This window comes from Alosa alosa, chromosome 15 (genome assembly GCF_017589495.1).
Source record: "Alosa alosa isolate M-15738 ecotype Scorff River chromosome 15, AALO_Geno_1.1, whole genome shotgun sequence".
In the NCBI taxonomy this organism is placed as follows: Eukaryota; Metazoa; Chordata; class Actinopteri; order Clupeiformes; family Clupeidae; genus Alosa; species Alosa alosa.
In genome coordinates, this window is record NC_063203.1 from 4,651,574 (window position 1) to 4,673,765 (window position 22,192).

At 39.7% G+C, this 22,192-nt stretch overlaps 2 protein-coding genes across 2 annotated transcripts; both read right to left on the minus strand.

The window, feature by feature from the left end:
- Nucleotides 1–1,452: 1,452 nt before the first annotated feature.
- Nucleotides 1,453–4,806, minus strand: LOC125308532 (extracellular calcium-sensing receptor-like). The gene is made up of 6 exons (XM_048265090.1): nt 4,721–4,806; nt 4,313–4,607; nt 3,368–4,174; nt 2,888–3,109; nt 2,677–2,800; nt 1,453–2,524 (listed from the first exon to the last, which is right to left on the minus strand). Exons 1-6 carry the CDS (start codon nt 4,747–4,749, stop codon nt 1,611–1,613), a joined length of 2,391 nt encoding a protein of 796 aa, XP_048121047.1. The 5' UTR covers nt 4,750–4,806; the 3' UTR covers nt 1,453–1,610.
- A 10,681-nt stretch (nt 4,807–15,487) lies between these two features.
- Nucleotides 15,488–18,803, minus strand: LOC125308534 (extracellular calcium-sensing receptor). Its single transcript, XM_048265092.1, has 7 exons — nt 18,733–18,803; nt 18,266–18,554; nt 17,507–18,055; nt 17,240–17,443; nt 16,872–17,073; nt 16,471–16,593; nt 15,488–16,386 (listed from the first exon to the last, which is right to left on the minus strand). The coding sequence occupies exons 1-7, from the start codon at nt 18,786–18,788 to the stop codon at nt 15,488–15,490; spliced, it is 2,322 nt and encodes a 773-aa protein (XP_048121049.1). The 5' UTR covers nt 18,789–18,803.
- Nucleotides 18,804–22,192: the final 3,389 nt, after the last annotated feature.

The window sequence follows — 22,192 nt, forward strand, 5'->3', positions numbered from 1 at the left end:
AAATAATGCTTTGTGTTTTTGTGTACAGTATGTCTTTCAAGTCTTATGTTTCACATTAAACATGCTTCACTGGTCATCCTGATTTGATTGTTGAAGTTATTTATAAATCATTTCTCACCTTTGGGGAAATACTGTACAATAGTGTGACATACAGTAGTTTAGTATATTTGTATTTTTATCATAACATAAAATAACATATATTCTTTTGGAATTCTAAAGAAATTACCACAGTATTAAACTTTAAGAAACACCTCAAAACAAACTTTTAATTGTAAATAATGTTCCACTTGGGTTTGGACAGTGTTTACTAAGTTGTTGTACCATACAGCACACTTGACCAAATAAACACTTTGTAGCAAATTGATATGAAATGTTCCATGGTAGTCCGTGTAACGCTTTGCAGTGCTATGTTCTATTTGCAAAATGCACATGAAAAAATATAAAAATAGGCTTAAAAATCCATTATCCATTCTTTAGGACGGGACAGTAAATGGGTTATTGTTGCTTATTTTGATTTTCAATTGAGCACAGTTACGGTTTTCTGTTCAGAAGTTAAAAATTGAAATGATGCGTCAATTTTCTAATTTTCCTTTTTTGCGCTTGTGGTGGGACTGAACCACGAGCACCGGGCGGAGAACACCATCTAGCTGGGCCAGGCTAGATGGTGGAAGAGAGCGCCACCTGAAGTTGTTCGTGATTTTAACTCATTACTTTAGAGATTAATAACTAAAACTTCGCCGATTTTTGGGAGATGGCACATTAAACATAACTTTCAGCCTATGTTGAACATATATGCAGTATATTTGAATACCATGGCCATCCCATACCATAGCAAATAATCCCCCAAAGCAGAATGCTTTGCCATCGACGTCAGTCTATACAGGCACTGTTTGATATGGGAAATTTTTGCTTATTTAACACTTTACGCTAGACTAGGTTTCATTAGGCTAAACGAAGAGACAACAGTGAGTAGGCCTAATTTATCAGTTTATCCATTTATTAATTTCAACAGCAAATGGCCTACATGATAAAATGTGATCACCAACACCGCGCACCAAAATGTATCAGGTCACCCCACGCTTGTGGTTCAGCCCAACAAAAACAGTAAAATCAACAAAAATCCAATATTAACTGAATTTTGCTTTTGTTTCTGTTTTTTTCTTTATCTTGCATGACTAATGACACATTTAGAAAATAGCAGCAATTATCTATTTGCTGACCAGTTAAAAAAATTGACAATTGGATTATTGAACACATTTTTTATTTGGATCAGATGGATGGAGCAAATAGAACAAAGCACTGCAAAGGGTTACACGGACCCATGGTTTATAGCAAATACGTATTTTTCATATTTCATTGAAGGCATCAATGATACATCAAACAAATCATTAATTCTGTCATCTAACTTTGAGTTGAAAATATGAAACAATTACTAATACTAACACCCAAACAAATATATGATCACTGTTATTCCCCATTAATGCCGCATAAAGTGAGTCAGTGTACATACTCTCCATACAGTGGATGTGTCATTTTATGGATATGAAAACATATGCAGTTTGCCTCTTGTTTATTTTTAAATAAATAGGAATCAGATTTCATACAAGGTATCAGAGGGCCTTTAACTGTCCTTTGCCCATTACATGCTTCTTTGTATTTTGCTCTGGTCTAAACATAATTATAAAACACTTTGGGGCAAAAATACATGCAATTAGGCCAAAACTAGAAGCTAAGATGGCAAATATTTCCACAGCTACAGTAAATTTTCCAGGAGAGCTGACATAAGCTGGAATAAAAGTGATCCAGACTGCACAAAATATCAGCATACTGAATGTGATAAATTTGGCCTCATTAAAGTTATCAGGTAGCTTACGGGCCAGAAAAGCCAGGAAAAAACACAAGACAGCAAGGAGTCCAATATAGCCTAATACAGCCCAAAAAGCACCCACTGAACCCAGATCACATTCAAGAATGATTCTTTCCTTGTAATGGGACATATTCCTTATAGGGAATGGGGGTGACAGTGTCAACCACAAAATGCATATTATAATTTGTACAAAAGTAAAAGCGACAACTGCCATTCTTTGCTGTGCAGGCCCAAACCACTTCATGACATTACTGCCTGGAAGAGTGGCTCTGAAGGCCATTAACACCACTATTGTTTTCCCCAGAACACAGGAGATGCAGAGAACAAAGGTGATCCCAAACGCTGTGTGACGCAACATACAGGACCACTCAGAGGGCCGACCAATGAAAGTAAGAGAACAAAGGAAACACAGAGTCAGTGAGAAGAGCAGCAGGAAACTCAGCTCAGAGTTGTTGGCTCTAACAATAGGAGACATCCGGTGTCTGTAGAACACAGTAGCCACAATGACAGCAATACAGGCTCCTGCAATAGAGAAAACAGCTAATACAATGCCAAGAACCTCATCCCAGGACAGAAACTCAACTGGTTTAGGCAGGCATTCATCCCTCTGGGCATTGGGCCAGTACTCATCAGGACAGGAGACACAGTCAACCGCATCTGTACAGAAGACAATAGTGTGTGCTTACAGCAGGCACAGTCAAATTTATCAATGCAATATTTCGGATGTCCAAGTAGCACAAGAAAACATGACAAAATTAGCAAAATGAAATGTACACCTGGTTTGTATACATGTACTGCAAGTACTGTACCTGTTTCATTGCTGATCTCTCCCTCTCCACATGGTATACAGTCATAGCAGCAGACAGGTCTGCCTTTCTGTACAGCCTTCCTGGTGCCTGGGGGACAGCTCTCACTGCACACAGACACAGGCACCTTCCAAAGACATATATATAGGAAGACAGATGATAGAACTTTTTGCGATAAATATAGTATAGCCTAGAGAAAATGTAAGGCCTCTACCTGTATTTGTCCTTCCATCCAAGTGATGTTTTTGTGCATACTAAACTCATGACCTTTGGGTTGTGATGCATCATAACGGCCCACTGTCACAAATTCCATAACTCCATTTTCAGTGACTTGCCAGTTAACAAGCTCATATGTGGCAACAGGGTCCCCGTTAGCATCAAAAGAAACATGATTTCCATTTATGGTGAAATTGACCTTTTTAAGTTGCTCGAAAACCTTTAGAGCAGAGACATTTCATATTTCTTCACAAATAACAATGTAAATTCATATTTAGTTTCAGTTTAAATTCTTTCTTATAATAGACTACTTTTGATGTTATTAACACAATACATTATTTAATCAATGACATATCCCCAATGAACTCATGGATTTGAAAGCTGACATATAGGCTACATTCATTTATAACCCTGTTATAACTTTGTCACATTATATTTATTTTCATTATTATTAAATTGACTCCAGTGTCCATTTTACCTGATCTGACTCCAGGACTAAGCTTCTGTTGCACTGAGATAAAGACTCTGGCCTATCTTTGCATACAAGGCCATGGATAGCATGAGCTATAGCATAAGCAGCTTTGTAAACCATGTTGGTGATGCGCAGCTGCGAAGTGTCCGTGTAAGGAATCTGAATGCCATCCAGGTTTTCATTGCCGCTACATGGCTCAGCTGCTCCACTTTCATGGCCTGCTTGTGCCGAGAGAAGGGTGCAGTCAAAAACGCCTTCCCAGAACTCAGTGAGAAGTGTGGATTTGGACGCTTGAGCAGGGGAGAGGTCCAGAAGGAAGTTTCGCAAACCAGGAATGACCGAACGCTCAATTCCAAAACCAATGGCTCCGGAACACAGTCCAAACCGTAACATATCTGTATCTGTTACCCACGACTCACTGCCAATCCACTGTAAGGATGGAGGGTTATGTCGCGATAACTCTTCTAACAAATTGCGCATGTCACCTGAGGCAAGAAAAGCCACCACAACTCGTGCAGTAGAGCGGCGTATTACCTCTGCTACTCTTTCTAATTTACTACGAGGATTTGTCCTGTAGTAAGCCACAGAATATTCTACACAGATCCCTTCACTTTTTGCAGCAGTCAGGAATGATGCCATCCCATTGTTACCATAGTCAGAATCACTACGAACTGCCCCAATCCATGTCCAGCCGAAATGTTTAATCAGTCGTGCCAGTGCGGCTGCTTGGTAGTGGTCGCTTGGTATAGTCCTGAAGAACGCAGGGTGCTGTGTCTTGTCGCTCAGACAGGCACATGTGGCAAAGTGACTAACCTGTAAGAGTTCGTGTAAAACAGTGAAATTAGACGTCTGTCGATTCCTGTCGGTTTGTAATGTAAAGAAAGCATTTAGGCCATTTTTTTGAGACATACATTCATATTCACACGGTTTACTCAATTAATTTGGAATCACCTGTGGAATTCCGAAAAGACCTAGAATTCTGGATAATCCAATGGACGGTGTTGAGCCAGACTCCCCTACAACAGCTACAACGTTGGCTTTCTTGGGACAAGAGGTATCCATTGAAATATTAGGGGTCATCCCATTAGCAAACTGAAAAGCAACTTTCACAGCGACAGACACAGCTGCACAAGAGTCATGTATTTCATACCCCAGGGTAATATTTGGTAGGATATCTGTTCTATTATTAATTTCTTGTATGGCAAATTCCATCGTGCGAGCAAATCGAAGTTCCCGAGTGTCCATGCTGCAAAAATATATAATAGAAGAGGTTAATGAGGTTAATACACAAAGAGGCCTTTTCTTTATTATATAATTTGTTTTATCTGCTTTAACTGAACTCTCCCCTTTGTAATGTACCTCCCAGTGCATTTTAGAGGCTCTGGCATACTGGAATAGTTGTGCTGTAATGTATGCAGGTAATAATGGATTGAGAAAATCCCCCCAATCACAAAATCTCCATCCTTGAAAAATGCAGGGGGCTTGGTAGCTCCTTGCAACCTACAATTTAAAGAACTCATGTCAGACTCCACAGTAAGCCCCGCTCCCCACAGGGCAACAAGGAGGGTGAGAGTCAGAGCCTGAGTGATCCACATCACAAGACTTACAAATACTCACAGATGAGAGCTATTTGTTTCAGGTTTAAATAACTTTGTCTTATATGCTTCCTCCCCCATGTGTCCTAAAGATGAATCACAAATTGGGGGCCGGGCTAGTTTTACCTGGGTTCACTGGTTCTATTGTTGGTGATGGCAGTTGTTTTGTGCAAATCTTGTCTTTGAAATGAATGATAATAATCCTTTATGATTATTCTATAACATTTATATTTATGATTGACAAAAGTTTCTGTACTACACATTGAATGTATTGCCAGCCCTTTCCACTTATTATCATACTGTAAAACCCATACTGGTTTATATCATACCCTTACTCATATAACATTTGATTTATTGCCCTTGAAAGCCATATTCAAGTTGCCATCCAGCAATGACATTTGCCAATTGTTACCTACTAAAAGTGATCGAGGGGCCTCATTTTTATTGATGTGTCAAACAAATGAAGAGTTTTGTTCTAAAACGCAATTTTAATGAATTTTCCATGTAATTTCAATGGAACTCTATAATTGGGTTATTGTTATTTGATTTATCTTTACTCAATCAAAACAATTGCAATTGTATTGTAATTAAATAACATGAATGTTTTTTTATATATAAAATTGAGATATATTTATATTTTCCCAGCAATGAGAATAATGTTTGATCTATGCATTTGATACACTATACTAAACTTTAGACATGGCATGTCAGTTAAATGAAAGTAATGCAAGTAATGTATAAATTTAATGAAGAGAGAGAGAGAGTATTGTTACCACCACATAGTAGATATAATTATTTAATGTGGAAGAAAACAAAGATATTATAGATTTATGTTCTTAAAATGGAAGTGAAGGACTTGAAAGATTAGGATACTGTGGTCCCAATGTAACCAAAGGCATTTCCCTCTCCATCTGAATTTAATGATTTAATCCAGTAGTGTATTATATATTTTAAACGGTGAAAATGAAACAAATACATATATCCTGATCTAGAATAAGGGTAAACTAAGTTTTCAAAGTTAGCAAACACAGACAGATTAACTGAAATTGTTAGACACAGAAACAATTTTTACAGTGGAGCAGCCTTGCCTTTGCTCACAGGGCCAGCAGGTCAGGGCATGTGACGTCTAACTGGGGGCCACTAGGAGACTGACGTGGCTGCAGGTCAGGTGTTGGTTGTGGTTGAGGTTGCTGAGGTGTTGGTGGTTGTGGAGTATTAGGGCCCCCTTTGGCTCTATATGTGCTGGCATATTCCCCCACATTTTCTCTTGGCAATGACTAAGTTTGAAATCCAGGGGGCAGCATTGACTGGCTAGATAATTCTCGAAGCTCGCAGTTGACCTCATCTCTCAAGGGGTGCATCTCATTTCTCTATTCGTCCATCCTCCCTTCCTTCCTTCCTTGCTTCCTTCTTCCTGTCCTAACCCCTTCTTCTAATTCATTTTGTGAAGGAAATGAGGAAGGAATGTATGGAGTACAATGGAGTATTCAAGGAGAGAAAGATATGAGAACTGAAACAACCTGTTCACTCACGCATCTCTTTTAAGAGACGTTAATTACTCATGATGCGGAGAAGCATCACCTTAGCCTAGAATAAACAGATCATTGTTACACACAAATTGCAGAGAATATGAACGTATACCAAAGCCTAAAAATATCCTATGAACATGGAGTATTCCCACTTATTGACCCTGATAATTTCTAAAATTTGAACAAAATATCTATCTATCTATCTATCTATCTATCTATCTATCTATCTATAATGAGGTAATGTTTGATAGTTCTTGTCATGTAGTAGTTCATAATAAGTAGTCATGAATGAATACTTATTAAAATACAACACGTGAACAAAATAGGCTTCCACTTTTTTTAAAGGGACACCAGGCAAGCCTGATGCTTTTTCTCTATGAAACTCCCCCTCGCTCGGTCTGAAGCTGTTTTCCTTTTCTTTGCATCTTCCGTCAAGGGTTTTTGCTGCTTCTTCGCCGGCTCTGCCATTATACACACGTTTGCAACAATCTCTAGCGTTTCATTAGCCTGCCTCTGTGCTGTAAACTGATCCTGCTTCGGTCGGTGGGTAGGATACACCGAACTTGCAAGTGGGATATTCTTCCTACAGGCAGTAGGGGCGGGCGAGAGAACCTTCATTCGCCCCGTAATGAGTCATTTAACCATATACCGACTTACGAAGATGATTAATTAACACGAAAACGTTGCCTGGTGTCCCTTTAAGTTTGCATGGTAGTTCCAGGATATAAAGATATTTTCTTGGTCTATTTAGTAATTAATTGTCACTAATAAATCGTTACGAACTTGTTTGAAACCGAAAGTTGACATATGTGGGAGGGAACTTTTCATCTTGGCAGCTTGGACCAATGATCGCACAATTTCGACTGAAAACATTTCCGCATAGCATGCTATTGTGTTTCCTTGCGTATCGGCCCTTTCTCCTCTCTCTTCATTCTCACCTCCTCTGTTTGCAATTAGACCAATACTCTAATCCTCGATGACGTTGAGCTTTGAGTGATTTAGATGAGCACGAGCTAGAGCAGTGGTTCTCAACCTTTTTTCAGTGATGTACCCCCTGTGAAATATTTTTTTCAGCCAAGTACCCCCTAACCAGCGTAAAGCATTTTTAGTTGAGAAAAAAGACTTAAAACAGAGCACTGTGCCATCAATGTCTAATTTATTTATTTTTAATTTTTTTTTAATGTACTTTTTAAATATATTTTAACTCTTAGTACCCTAAGCTATGAACAGCGGAGCAATGCAACAGAGAAGAAAGGATGTGTTTTTTGACGCACTTTGCCTCAAAGGGTTCTTCTAAGGGTTAAAATCTCACGTACCCCCTGCCTTCACGTACCCCCAGGGGTACGCGTACCAGGCTTGTGCAAAATTCCAGAACTGAATTGAAACTGGCTCTTAAATTCCAATTCAATTCTTGAATTTCACTTGCATTTCAATTGAGGTAGCAAACAGGAAGCAGAATTGCAATTTGAATTGTGCACAACCCTGACGCGTACCCCCATTTGAGAACCACTGAGCTAGAGGACCAAGGGCCGAGGAGAGAGCAAATAGATTAGTATTGGCCATGTTTGCTTCCAGATGGAGGTGACATGGTGAATGTCTGAGTCAGCATTGTCCATGAGCCTGTGTCTCAAGCCTGTAAACAGGTCTAGGCCAAAAAGGTAGCCTCCTCCTAGCAATGTAAACTGGGAATGGTCTAGTTTTTTCTGCATTTTTGTCCTCTGGTAGGGCAATGCTGTGCCAGTGTGATTTAGAACCACAGATGACACATATCTCTGAGATTTGCCTGCCTGTTCTGCCTCTTTGTGAGCTGCACTGGCTATAGTTTGTGGAGTGAGTGCTGTAATACACTTGATATTTTGCCTGATGCCTCATTTACACATACCCGGATATTTCTACAAATGGATATTAAATAGGTAGTTAGCTTGCTACAGGCCCATACACACCAGATCCCATATGAAATAACAGTGCGAAAATTCGAAAAATTTGTGAGCGAAATTTTAATTAGACCAGCGATTACCAAAAATGTATGTATGACAAATTTTGTCCCTCTCCGTTTGTAGAAATATACGTGTTTACATAAAAACGTTTACAAAAAGAATTGCCTTTTGACGACTTTGCATAAATACGACGCTCATGCTAGCCAATCAGAACCCTGCTAGAGAACTACTGTTTGTACAAGGTGTTAGGGTGCTCTGAAAATGAGAACCAAAATGATTTTTTAGACTTGTGAGGTCTGCTGTTCAGACCTTGAAGGAACTTATTTTCTGTTCATTGCTTTTTGTGAGAGTGTTTCTACTTACCTCAATAAGGAAAATAAATCAAGAGCCTATGTTGAGTACAAATATGTCTTCTGAAGGCCTATAAACAGAGCCCAGCCAAAACCAAAACAATAAAATTTTGATAAACTTTGAGGGACAGCTATGACCATGCAGGATCATCCAGACCAAACGTGACGATTTTGCTACACACTATTCCTATTTATGTACCAGCATGCAAAATTTGAGCCTCGTACATGGTTTAGTTCTTCCGCTATGGACTTGTGAACTTTGACAAAAAAAAGAGGCCGAACAAAATCGACCCCCCCCCCCCCTTCCCCCGTAAAACTGGCTGTATTAGTTGAATTGACGTGGAATGACCCTTTATTTATTTGATTGAAATATTTCCACTTATTATGACCGCCGCGCAGCGAAGCTGCCAAATTTTCCGTCAAGGATTCCCGGGACACTGAAAGACCGGGGTACACGAAACTTGGTGGGCATGTACCCCCACATGGATAGCATGGAACCGTCATTTTTCGTTTTCATCTGCAGCCCCCCCGCTGGACTGGACCCCCCGAAAGGTGGGTAGGGCAGACACAGTTCTCTGTGAATCTTTTATGGTATGTTGGTCTCAAGGGCCCACATCAACCTGGCTCATAATCACTCATTTGTGATTTGCCCCCCCCCCCCCCGCCCCGGTCAAAAATGAAAATGCAATATTATTCTGCTTTAATCGCCCCTATCTTCAGTTAAGATGTTCAGAACTGCACCAAATTTTATGTGTATGATTGACCTGGCATTCTCTGGGGGTCTGGGGGTATGCCAAGTTTCGTAGAATTTCATCCATGGGGGGGGGTTAAAAAAATTAGGTTATGTGTACATTTAGTGACTGTACACTCATTGGCCTGTAAATGGCGGTGCACACATATAAACATGCACACACACAGGCACCCACATACTATCGGTATTAGAACGGCCGATACATAATTACAAATTCAATAGGATCAAAAGAAAGCCAAAATATTCATCATCATCATCATGGCTGCATTTTCAGTATTGGCGAAAAGTAGTCGTTTGTCCACTAGATGGCGCATCGTTGCAGTGAGACGTAATTTTTGGAAGTTAAAAGTGGGTTGAAAAAATAATGGACACTTCCTACAAGGACTGTAATTTACATGGCGAACATCTAATAAGGACAGGGCGATGTTCACATGAAGTGTAAGTGAGGATGAAGTGAGGATGTTTATCGGACATGCTTGGTTTTACTGCAGGTACGTTAATCTTGTAATATCAATAAGGACCTAGGTAATGTTACCGTTAAGCGTTGGTTGAGTGATGGAGGCCCATTTGATTGATTGCATTTGTAGAAAACTATAAATGCGGTTATACCAAACAAATTGATAGCAGCACTGTTTGTATCTTTCGACTGTCATTTATTGCACGTGCTACAAAATCATTCTGTGCAATGGAAGATTTACCAACGTTACACCGGTCTGATACAGTTTTGCCTATACATGCGTGAGACTGAGACGCCTGTTTATTTTGTTTTAAGTGCGTGCAGGGTGTGAGAGGGGAATCGATGTGCTTTGATTCCAGCTTGGTAGTTGTAGTCTGTGAAATTAAAAAGCACGTGTGTGTGAAGTATCCAAACAATGACACCTTCATTTCATTATGGCTGCTTTAGCAACACACCTTAAGCTACTGTGTAGTGGGTCCCATTTAGAAGTGGCTACTTCATTCGCGCTTTCCTTGACTCATGGAACTGCGTGAATGTTATTACAACTTTTCGCCACGATATGGCAGTTTAAGTCCGCTTGATACTGTAAATTAAGTAAGCCATTGGTTTCAAAGGAGATTTTATTTGTGTCGCCAGCATAGCCTATTGACAATTTATGTTGTAAATAGGCCTACCTTATAATCCTACCTGTAGCTTAGGGAAGCTAACAGTTTTCTATTAGGATCTAGTTTGTTAGTTACAGTTTTGTCATAACTCCCTAATGCATTTTGCATTTAGAATAGCCAGAGCGTGTATATCTCAATCTGAAAATTAAACAATATCGGGTGCCTATGGACTAGGCTGGGTGAACCCAGCCTGATCTGCCCGCTATTTATTTTTGATTTCTTAAAAGATTGAGCTTGGTCTGATGAAAGCCAGACTAGCCATGGACCTCAGTTACACAATGCAAGGGAACATGAATCAGCCTATATTTGCACGAACAATAACGGACAAAAGCTCTTCAACTTTGGCCCGTTAAAATGTGTATGAACAGTCTAGCGACGCATTTCATCAAGGCCCATTTGGACATGTCAGTTATTTGCACCACTGGTTAGATGTAAAACAGCATTTTCGTTTCAGACTACTGTTACTTAATTTGTGCATTAACAATAACGTTTCAGACTACTGTTACTTAATTTGTGCATTGACAATAAAGTATTACATGAACTAAAGATGACTAAAATCTTATGTAGAAGAAGAAATATTCACAAAAAATCCATCCATCCAAAAATGACCTTTGTTTTTGATAGCTGTTGAAAACGGCATGGAACTGACAGAGATGTTTTTGTTTATAAATACATAAAAAATAAATAAATAAATAAATAACATTATGCTGATACCTTTTGCTTTTCCCAAATACAATGTAGCCTACAGGTGTAAGTGACCTTTTATCAATCCAGTTGCAATGGATGAACTGTGATGACCTGCCCTACTTGTGATTGTTTAGAGATTTTAAAGGTTTTATAACAATGCTACATCTTCTTTGGCTATTCTACAATCTATTCACCTTTTCAGCACAAGTAGGCTACTTTCTGTGCAGCCGCACACACACACTCAGGCATGCCAAACAAGCATACACAAAAGTTTCAAGAGTGGGGGATGGAGTAAAAGATGGAGACAAATTGAAGTGTGATTTATTTTCGCGGAATGGATGTACAGGACTGAGCGGCGGTCATATTTTGTACCGCTATGCGGTACATCTAGTTCATACTTGAGGCTGTACACATCACTTTGTTTCTATTTTCTTTATTGATGTCACCCAAACTTCAACTTTCTGTATGCCCCTGAACTCACACAAATTGTAAATTGCAATGCGCCATTTAACCAGTGGTGTAGTCTAGTTAGCTGTAGTGGTGGGTATACTGTGAGCAACCCCAAATGTTATTTAATATGTATCCTTGCCTATTTTAAATGGGTACACTGAGATGATGATGCTTTTTAAATGGGTTTACTGTGTAGTCCTGTGTATCACGTAGACTATACCACTGCATTTAACTGCTTTGGTATTTAAGTCAAAGGTCATTGCTTAATATTTAACAGTAGCCTTCACAAAGTTGTAGAAGTTAGAAGAATATTAATATCAGAATAATTATTGGTTATTAATTCAATGATCAAGATGTAAATCCCCAACCGCCCACTGCGTTCTTCTGATGAGCCTCTGTTGTGTCGACCAGTCTTAAACGCTAGGTCAAATTCAAGACTCTTTTCCTCAGTGGTTCAATGTTGGTAGAATGAGTTGCCCAGTGCTCTTCGTTCTTGTGATAGTTTTTGGTCTTATAACACTTATGTGTAGTTTGTATGCAGTAGTACTGTTTTATTTTCATTAGCCTGTTGATTAATTTGACATTGTGTATTATTGATATTCTCCTTGATGTAGTCTTACCATGTTATTATATTACTGATTGGATGGACATTATTACTTATTATTGCTTCCCCCTCCTCATTATCATTGTTTATTTCATTAGGCTTTTGATTGATCCCTGTTTTAAGGATTATATTGTTTTGTATTTGTATGTCGCTTTGGACAAAAGCGTAACCATAACCATCATCATCATAATGTGGTATTTTCTTGTGCACTTGAAACAAAGAATAAAAATAAGTTTCTTTACATGTAGTACAACTTTAACACATCACACACTGAACAGCAAAGTAGCTTCCTGATTATGTGTAAAATGTTTACAGAGTATCCTGATGTAGTAGGTCCATGTTCTCATATTTTTACAGCTGACATGAAGGCTGCAATATTACAATTTTGATTTATAATGGAGCACCTGTCTCTGGTGAAAGACTAGCAAGCCTGTGGTAGAGGCATACGATTACAGACATATTGAGAAAGCCTATCAATGAGGTGTCACAGTTTTCAAATTAGATGTATTATTTTGAAATGGGGTACGTCTACGGGAGGATTTACACATCACTGGCAAGACCTGATCAAATCATACCAATGCAAAATGCTTCTCCAGCAGTGCAACGATACCTTAACTCAGCATTTTCAGATACCGCTGTTATGAGCATACTAAGCAAATTGTCCATTTGTAACTTTGAATACTACCTCACGTTAAGCTACGGTCCAATATGTGTTCACTAAAAAACAAGTAAAGTTATTTGTCGGGCTGATTCATAAATGGGCATACCGAGGTTGTCGACCTAGCAGGCTAGGTGACGTTTATTGCCATTCGTGCAAAACTAAGCAAGAGTTAATGTTAATGAAACTTAACATCGCCTTCTCCCAGTGACGTAAGTGTATTCAAAAGAAGTTGCAATGGTGGTGGCGGCAATCACTGGTTACATTAAACCATTTGAAACAAGTAGGACTGTAAATGATCGTGACTATGGCTAACGTTACTTCGGATCAATATAGCAGAGCCCTTTTACTTTACCTCTCAACTGGCTAATGCTAGCATGATTTAGCATGCTATAAGCTAATATACTTAGCATCTACGAAAGAATAGCACATATATTTTTTCACTAAGAATCTGTCACAACTAACAACGATGTCTCTTACAAACAATTATACAATGTATGACTATCGATATGTATTTAATCAGACTGTGATAAGATATAGCGTAATGATAACAACAGCAACACTTATTTAGGTTAGATTACGTGTCGATATTAGGTGTCGTTAAAATAAGGTAGCGACAAAGCGTTGTGTCTGCTGCCAGCCAGCTGTCAATCATAGGTGTAAACACGGCCTTTTTAGATTTGTTAAAATAACACAAAAAAAATAATTTCAGCGAGAAAAGAAAAATAGTGTGTATTGAAGCATCTTGAAAACAATTTTTTCGAACAAAATGTTGTAGATGCAAAAATAGTTTTAGGTGAGAAAAGTGATACGGAAAGTTGGCTACTTGCCCATTGAAATACATGGAGATGGGCGGAGTTACGCATTGTACTGCAACCAGCCACCAGGGGGCTCTGGACTAGCGCTCGCATCACTCTTAACAGACGGCACACTGTCCAGTTCTATATATACAGTCTATGTTTTAACCCATTCCATATGCACACATGTGCATAAACAGATACACACGCACACACATACACAGTAATCATGTGTACATAATGTCATGTTTATTTTTTGTATTGATTTGTCTAGTTAAATGTTTTCTCACTTTATTTACGTTATTTTTTTTTTAGTTTTCATGTTATTCTCTTAGTCCTTTTTACTGCTTTGAAGTCGGCTGATGTTGTTAACGTTTGTCCATTGGGAGCTTGCTATGGCTAACGTTAGCTTTTGCTCTGGGCCTCTGAAATCCTTCCCATCCATCTGTGAGCCGGTGCTGCACTTCACTGTCTGGTCGAGGGGATTTCTCGGGACAGCACCTGGAGCTACTCTGCGAAAGATCTGCCGAGGCCGCCGAGCTGTTTCTGACCTGTGAGCTGCCATGCCAACTGCCTGGAGTCTGGATTGAGCAGACTAACGTTAACGTTGAAGAACTCTGCATTACGGACCAACAAACTGTCGCTGTAAAAAGTCCACCGAGTTGCTGATCTACAAGATCGCCCACGACTTCGGACTGTTATGCTTCTAGTGATCTCCAGACTAACAAGTTAACGTTATCTCCAGACTGCCAGTGAGTGTAACTTTGCGGGCGTTGCATCGGTTGTGGAGACAAAGCTGTGCGCAGTTTCACGCGAGTCATCATTGCCCTTGGACATTTTCAGCCGGTTGGAAATTGGACTAATTTTATTTTTAATTTTTATTTATTTTATCTATTAATTTGTTTGTTGTGTGTCTTGGTGTCACGGGTACGCTGGCGACTACGCCGCTCCGTCCGGCAACTTTTGCGTTTGTTATTTCTTAAATATAGTTCTATGTCTTGGTGTCACGGGTACGTTAGTCTATGTGTCAATGACAATGTCTTATATGTGGAGTGCTTTGGGTTGTACTCTGTGCTATACAAATAAAACTGACTTGACTTGATTTGACTTAATCATACATATGACACATACTCACACAGTAGACATATGTATGCATGCATACACATGCACACACACACAGGCACATACACAGGCACACACAAAAGCACCCACACACACACCCACACACACATAAACATGAACATGTACACGCCCACATGCACACAATTCAAGAATTTCTCAGAATTATGAACAGGCAAGATGGGGGTGGGGTTGTATAAAATGTATTTTACATGTGAAATCTATGAACTAATCATGTTTTGGTACTTGTTGTCTAGCAGATACCATGAGAATTGAGTGTGAATAATGCAAATCAGTGAGACATCATATATGCCTTTCAGCGTGACTTATTTTTGTGGAAAAAATGTGCTGGACTGGGCGGCGGTCATATTTTGTACATGTCTATCTATCCAATGGACTGTTAGGACAATCAGTTTACCATCAAGATAAAAGGAAATTCACACCACAAGATTTCAATGAGATTTTATTCTAACATTGCATACATGTACTTGATTTTACCAGTTCCTGAATATTACATGTTATTTTGGTTACTTTTCTTTCCCCATTAAGTGATGCTTAGTGTTCTTCTCTGGTTTTACCAAGATGATGTAACACTTTGGAGCAAATAAGCACAATAATAGACCAAAACTGGATGCCAAAATGGCGAAAATCTCCACAGCTACGGTGAACTTTCCAGGCGAGCTAACATAGGCTGGAATAAAGGCTAACCAAACAGCACAGAAGATCAGCATGCTAAATGTGATGAACTTTGCCTCATTGAAGTTTCCAGGGAGCTTCCGGGCCAAGAAGGCCAGCACAAAACACAGACAGGCCAGAAGTCCAATATACCCCAGAACACACCAGAAAGCCAAATCAGAGCCCACGCTACACTCCAGAATAATTTTGGGCTGCTGGTACTCGTGATTTCTCGAGGGAAAAGGGGGAGCAGCAATGAGCCAGGCAGCACAGATTATCACCTGAACCAGAGTACAGGAGAAGATGATGACCCTCTGTTGCTTCGGCCCCAGCCACTTCATTATGTTGTTTCCAGGCCGAGTGGCTGTGAAAGCAGCAAGGACCACTAAGGTCTTGCCCAGGATGCATGAGATGCATAGGGAGAATGTGATACTGAAGGCAGTGTGGCGCAGCATGCAGGACCAGTCTGTAGGTTCTCCGATAAACACCAGTGCACACAGGAAACATAGAGTGAGAGACAATAGGATGAAAAAACTCAGTTCTGAGTTGTTCACACGGACAATGGGAGTGTTTCTGTAATAGAGGAATACTGCTAGAACAGAAATTGTGAGACAGGCACCTACAATTGCTATCACTGTCAAAGTCACTCCCATTGCATCGTGGGAAAGAAATTCAACAACCTTGGGTATGCAGTGAGTTCCCTCAGCATCTGACCAAAAGTCTTCAGGACAGGACATGCAGTCTATTGAATCTGTAGGGAGAGAAGAATATTAATTTAAAACATTAAAACGTTAAAAATGGTTGTTCAGAAGAATATTTCATGATGGGGCCTCACCTGTCTCATTGCTAATCTTGCCACTGTCACATGGTACACAGTCAAAGCAGCACAGAGGCTCCCCAGAACGGACAGCCTTCCGGGATCCTGGAGGGCAGCTGTCGCTACACACAGACACCAGCACCTGTTTATCACAGAGCACAGGGAATCACTCTTATTTCAGACATCTAGTGCAGTGATATTCTAAATGATATGGAGGGTATGATATCCTGTTGTTTATTACAGTTGCACAATCTTCAAAGAGATTTCTTAGCCTAAGTTTGTGCAGCCATTTACACCCATTACAGCCATTTTTTGTTACACTCACCTCCTCTCTACCCTAAAGAACTTGAAAAGATGGCATCTCATGTATTCAAAAACACACTGTGAGCAGCTTGCCTTGCTCTGATGGCCTGTCCACATGATCATTTTGTCCTCTATGAGCAGCTCTCTCCCAGCTTCCTTTGCACCGTCAAACAGTCCGACATTAATGAATTCAATGTTCCCTTCATGGCCTCTCTGCCAGTTAATAAGGTCATATGATGGAATTGAATCCCCCTTTTCATCAAAGTTTACTTCTTCTCCTGATATGGTGAAGGATACGTCTTGAAGGTAGTGCTGAAGCTTTACATTATTTAAAAAAAAAAAACATAAAATCACACAATATGTACCAATGTTGAAGAAAATAAAGATTTTGATTTTCCTTCATATGTTTCTGCTACCAACCAATACCTGTTTATTGGCTGTGCACAGGGATTTCTAATTAATAAATCAATTGGGTCAGTAATACCTGCCATGGATAGATGTTGTTGATGTCTGCACATGAAGAATTTTTGAATGGCCCCTGTCCAGATTTACAGTGCATGAGGTTGTGCATGGAATGAGCAATAGCATATACACCTTTGTACACATTGTAGGAAATGCGAGGGCTTGAAGTATTCATATAGGCAGAATGCTGCTCTAGCAGAGTCTCATGTCCTGTACAGGGTGGCAACTGGGTTTTTCCAGTTGTGTTATTGGGAGAACAGCCATAGAGAGTCTCCCATAGCTCCTGTACAAGGGCATTAGAGGGGTAATGCCATGGGTCCACTGTCATCAGGTAATCTCTGAGATCTGGGATTTGGCCTTTTCGTATCCCAAAGCCAATCGTGCCCCCCAGGAAAGGGTAGTATTCACTCCCAGTGAAAACAGAGGAAGTCACCCACGCCTCACTGGCAATCCACTGGATCCCTGTGACATTCTGCTCCATGTAGTCTCTCAGGAAAGGGGTGAGCTCACCCTCAGCAGAAAAGACCACCACTACTCGAGCGCTTGAGGTCTGCATGACATTAATGATTTTGAGGGCTCTCTGCCGGTCATACAACAGAGGAATCATCTCCTGGTAGGCAACACAGACACCTGTGCCCATCAGCTCTCTCAGGAGGCCCTGCAGGGCAAAGCGGCCATACTCATGGTCCCCTCGCACCACACCTACCCACGTCCAGTTGAAGTGCTGCAGGAGCTGGGCGATGGCTTTAACCTGGTAGTCATCACTGGGAATTACTCTGAAAAAGGTGGGGAACTCCCTTCTGTCACTGAGACAGGCACAAGAGGAAAAGTAGCTGATCTAAAAGACAGATAATTTGACATGTTTTCCTTATTTTGCTGTTAATTATTTTCAGTCATTACACAATGTACATTACACACTAGAAACTTCCCAATGCTTTAAGAATATGAAACAAATCAGTGTTAGTATTATTTTTATAATATAGCTACAACCAACACATTGTTTTCACAAAGTAAACATTTTTTTCAAATCTTCACAGAGTAAAAATACCATTGGTATCCTAAAAGGTTGAAGAATCCTGGACACCACTATTGACTGAGCAGACCCTGACTCTCCAATAACAGCTATTAATGGACCAGAACCAGAGCACAGTGGGCTACTGACTTCACTGGGTCCATTTAGTACAGCCAAAGCTGCCCGCTGACCAGTTAAAGGGTATGCACAGGAGTCAAAAATCTTATAGCCCAGTGTGTGGTTAGGTAGTAAATCTTTGCTGTTGTTGATCTCCTCCACAGCCAGCCTCATGGTTAAGGCCCAGCGGAAGGCACGTGGGTCAAACCTGCATACAAAGAAAAATATGTCACCGAGTATGAATTGATCTCTATTGCAGCAAACAAAAAAAACATATGTGTGGTAGTAGTGGACTAGGACTAACAAAATATATTACAATATGACTATTTACAAACAAACTTGCATGTTTTATGTTTTATAAATTAGAATATTTGACTCTCACTCACCCATTACATTGTATCGGTGGCGGTTTGTAGGTAGAGTTGAGGTCTGGCATCTCCATATTGTAATGCAAAGGAAATATGCCTCCAATAATATAATCTCCATCAGCTCTAAAGCCAGCCTCAAAATGTGCCTGCAGAGCACATGGTGTTTCCAGTGCCAAGGCAGGAATAAGAAGAACAGAGAGATGGTGGACCAAGGAGCATAGGAGACGGGGAGTCATCCTCTGACAACACTGGTGTCTCTCGTGGAGTGGGAAGGGAGACACAAGAGCTGTTTTATAACCGCAGTACTCAACACAGTTGTCCACCTTTCAGTTCACCTGGAATAACGTTGCTTTGACCAAAATGACATCATCATAAAAACAATCCCCAAGGACGTATGACATTCGATATCCAAGCTCCACATACATCTGATAATTTACGTGTACCAAAAGGGGTTCATTAATCCTCCTGTGTACCTGTGATTTGTCACTTAAAATGAGTAAATGTTATGAAATAAAATAAATATATTTGTTGTTTTAAAATTTTGATAGATAGATAGATAGATAGAAACTTTATTTATTCCAAAGTGAAATTCTAGGTATATTTTAGATAAGGACATTTTGATATGACACAAACCACCAAAAATACTCTTCTTGAACTGATGTTGATATTAAGAATTTCTTTCAGTGTTGAGCACACGGTATCAATTCTTTCTGCTCTGGAATTTATATTCCATATTTAGGGCCTGAGCACAGGAGATGCAAAGCCCTATTGTTACTGTAAGGATTATTATAGTTGCCGGTCTCCTGCCGTGCTTCGCTTTTCCTTCCCCTTCGCTTTTTTTGCGGTGGCTCCTAAGATTTGGCATAGTGCCACCAACTGGCAACAGAAAGAATGGGTATTGCACTGATGTCACATGATCAATTTGGATGCACCTCTCATAGGCTGTTCATCTGATTCATGTCAAATGTGGTATACATGTCAAGATGTTACTGATATTATATTGTGCCAATATTTTTGATATGTTGTAATATGCTGAAATGGAGATGAGATGAATTTAAATCAATTGTCATAGATAACAGTCAGTGACAATACCTTGGCCCTGGGTGTGGCTCAGGAACTCCACAGCGCCCCCTTGTGTCACTGAGTCTTGTGCCTACCATATATAGTAGCTTTAGCTACACGCACAAAATTTGGGAGGTGTGTGTAACTCCTCAAGACGGACAACTTTCCCATGTACACTGCATTAGCCACACCCAATAGGAAGTAAGGTAATTGGGATTTTGTACATTGTGACATGATAAATTTTGAACAAATTGGCGATACAATGAATTTTAATATTTCACCACATAAACACAAACACATTGTGTCACAAATTCGCCATACATTGCTTGACATGACTGAAATATCAGTTTATTGAAACCTGAGGTAATGATATTCACATGCCCACAATGCATGTCTGGCATAGGGCCACAATCTGGCAACAGATAGAATAGCTATTTCACTGGTCTTACCATTCCTAGATGTTTTATCAGACTCATTTCACTTTTGGTGTATAAAAAGTCTATAGCTGGGTATAGTTTGGGTTTTATTTGATACCGGTGCTAAATTAATACTTTTAAAACGGTGCCAGTGCCAAAACGGTGCCTGAACCGGTATTTTGTTTTTATAATGAAATGGCCAAACCAATTGTCAAAAGCATGAATTGATTTATTTTTAATGATAAAACAAATATGAACATGAAATTGAACTATATATTCAATTTATTATCAATATATTCAATTTATTATCACTATATATTCAATTTATTATCGGTAGTTTCATTGCTTCTAGGCACAATTCTAATTGCAGGTGCACTCTAAAAAATGGTTAAAAATAACCTAAATATAACCCAGGCGCTGGTTATTAGATTGGGTATGATTCTAACCCAAAACGCTGGGTTATATCAACACAACGTTAGTTAAATTGGCACAATAGACTGGGTAAAGGTAACCAATGTGCTGGGTTATAACTATATAAATGTTGAGTACAATTCACACAGTATACTGGGTATAGATTCAACCCAAACCACTGGGTTACATCACCAGAACTGCTAGTTAAAATTACCAGTTGTCAGGTTTTCCAAACCCAGTATTTGGGTTGCATTGAGAGAAAAGGGGCAACAATAGCCACGCAATGAAATAAAACAGTTCGACATAATAATTTTTTTTACAAAAAAAAATATTTTTGAATGGATAGCCTACTCTAAAAGCAGCATGCAAGTTACTTCCATGAAGGCAGCTAGATTCCACGGTCCATTTGGGGATCAGCCCTGTCAATCAAAGAAAGAAAAAGAGTGAATTAATCACTGCTATTTACAGAACTTTGTATCAAGACTTTCAGAACCATTATCAGTGAATGATGTTGACAAATATTAAAAATCCCCCATGAGATAAAATATTAGCGCAACACACTCGGAAACCATGAGCACCTCATGGAGCTGTTTAACAGCAGAGTGACAAACATACGTTCAGTAATGTTAACCTTTGTGGCAGTGATACCTTTAGCTAGCTCATGTTAACACATTCAGTTAGTTAAATCCAAGTTGTGTGTAACGTTAATGTTACCACCAAAACCACCCAGTAAGTTACATGGCTAATATGATGCTACCCTGAATAAATTAGGCTAATACGTTGTTTGGCATGATGATTAACGTAGGCTACGTGTGAAGAGACTACTTCGACTGTATACATTAGCTGACACACATGCTGCACTACCACGAAGCATATTTAATTATGACCGCCGCTAGCGAAGCTAGCGAAGCAGTCATATAATGATTGTCAAAGTTTTTTTTTTTTTTTTGTCATCTACTTCCTGAATTTTTGACGATACCCGGGACACCGAAACACCGACACCACCCCCCGTGGTGGCCCCCAGAACTGCAAAAAAAGCAGTTTTTCCTAAATAACTACCTGAACCATGGCACTGAGGATCTTCAGTTAAGATGTTCAGAACTGCACCACATTTTATGTGTATGATTGACCTGGCATTCTCTGGGGGTATGCCACGTTTCGTAGAATTTCATCCATGGGGGGGTCTAAAAAAATTTAGGTTATGTGTACATTTAGTGACTGTACACTCATTGGCCTGTAGATGGTGGTGCACACATATACACATGCACACACACACAGGCACGCACATACTATCGGTATTAGAACGGCCGATACATAATTACAAATTCAGTACGATTAAAAGAAAGCCAAATATTCATCATCATCATGGCTGCATTTCCAGTATTGGCGATAGGTAGTCGTTTGTCCACTAGATGGCGCATCGTTGCAGTGAAATGTAATTTTGTTGGGAAGTTAAAAGTGGGTTGGAAAAACAATGGACGCTTCCTACAAGGACTGTAGTTTACCGCAGAAAACGTCTAATAAGGATAGGACGATGTTCACATTAAATGTAATTTCCATTTCTTCTTGAAGCCGAAATAAATCTGAGA

Bases quoted from the DNA above. Each gene is read 5' to 3' on its own strand.
- LOC125308532 (XM_048265090.1), bottom strand. From the start codon at position 4,749: ATGCCAGAGCCTCTAAAATGCACTGGGAG. The intron at 3,110-3,367 runs GTAAAATGGACA...TCTGCTCTAAAG, and splicing joins TAGTCCTGGAGTCAGATCAG to GTTTTCGAGCAACTTAAAAA. The intron at 2,801-2,887 runs GTAGAGGCCTTA...TGTCTTTGGAAG, and splicing joins GGATGGAAGGACAAATACAG to GTGCCTGTGTCTGTGTGCAG.
- LOC125308534 (XM_048265092.1), bottom strand. From the start codon at position 18,788: ATGGAGATGCCAGACCTCAACTCTACCTACAAACCGCCACCGATACAA. The intron at 18,555-18,732 runs GTGAGTGAGAGT...CTTTGTATGCAG, and splicing joins CCACCGATACAATGTAATGG to GTTTGACCCACGTGCCTTCC. The intron at 18,056-18,265 runs GTATTTTTACTC...TCTGTCTTTTAG, and splicing joins AACCTTTTAGGATACCAATG to ATCAGCTACTTTTCCTCTTG.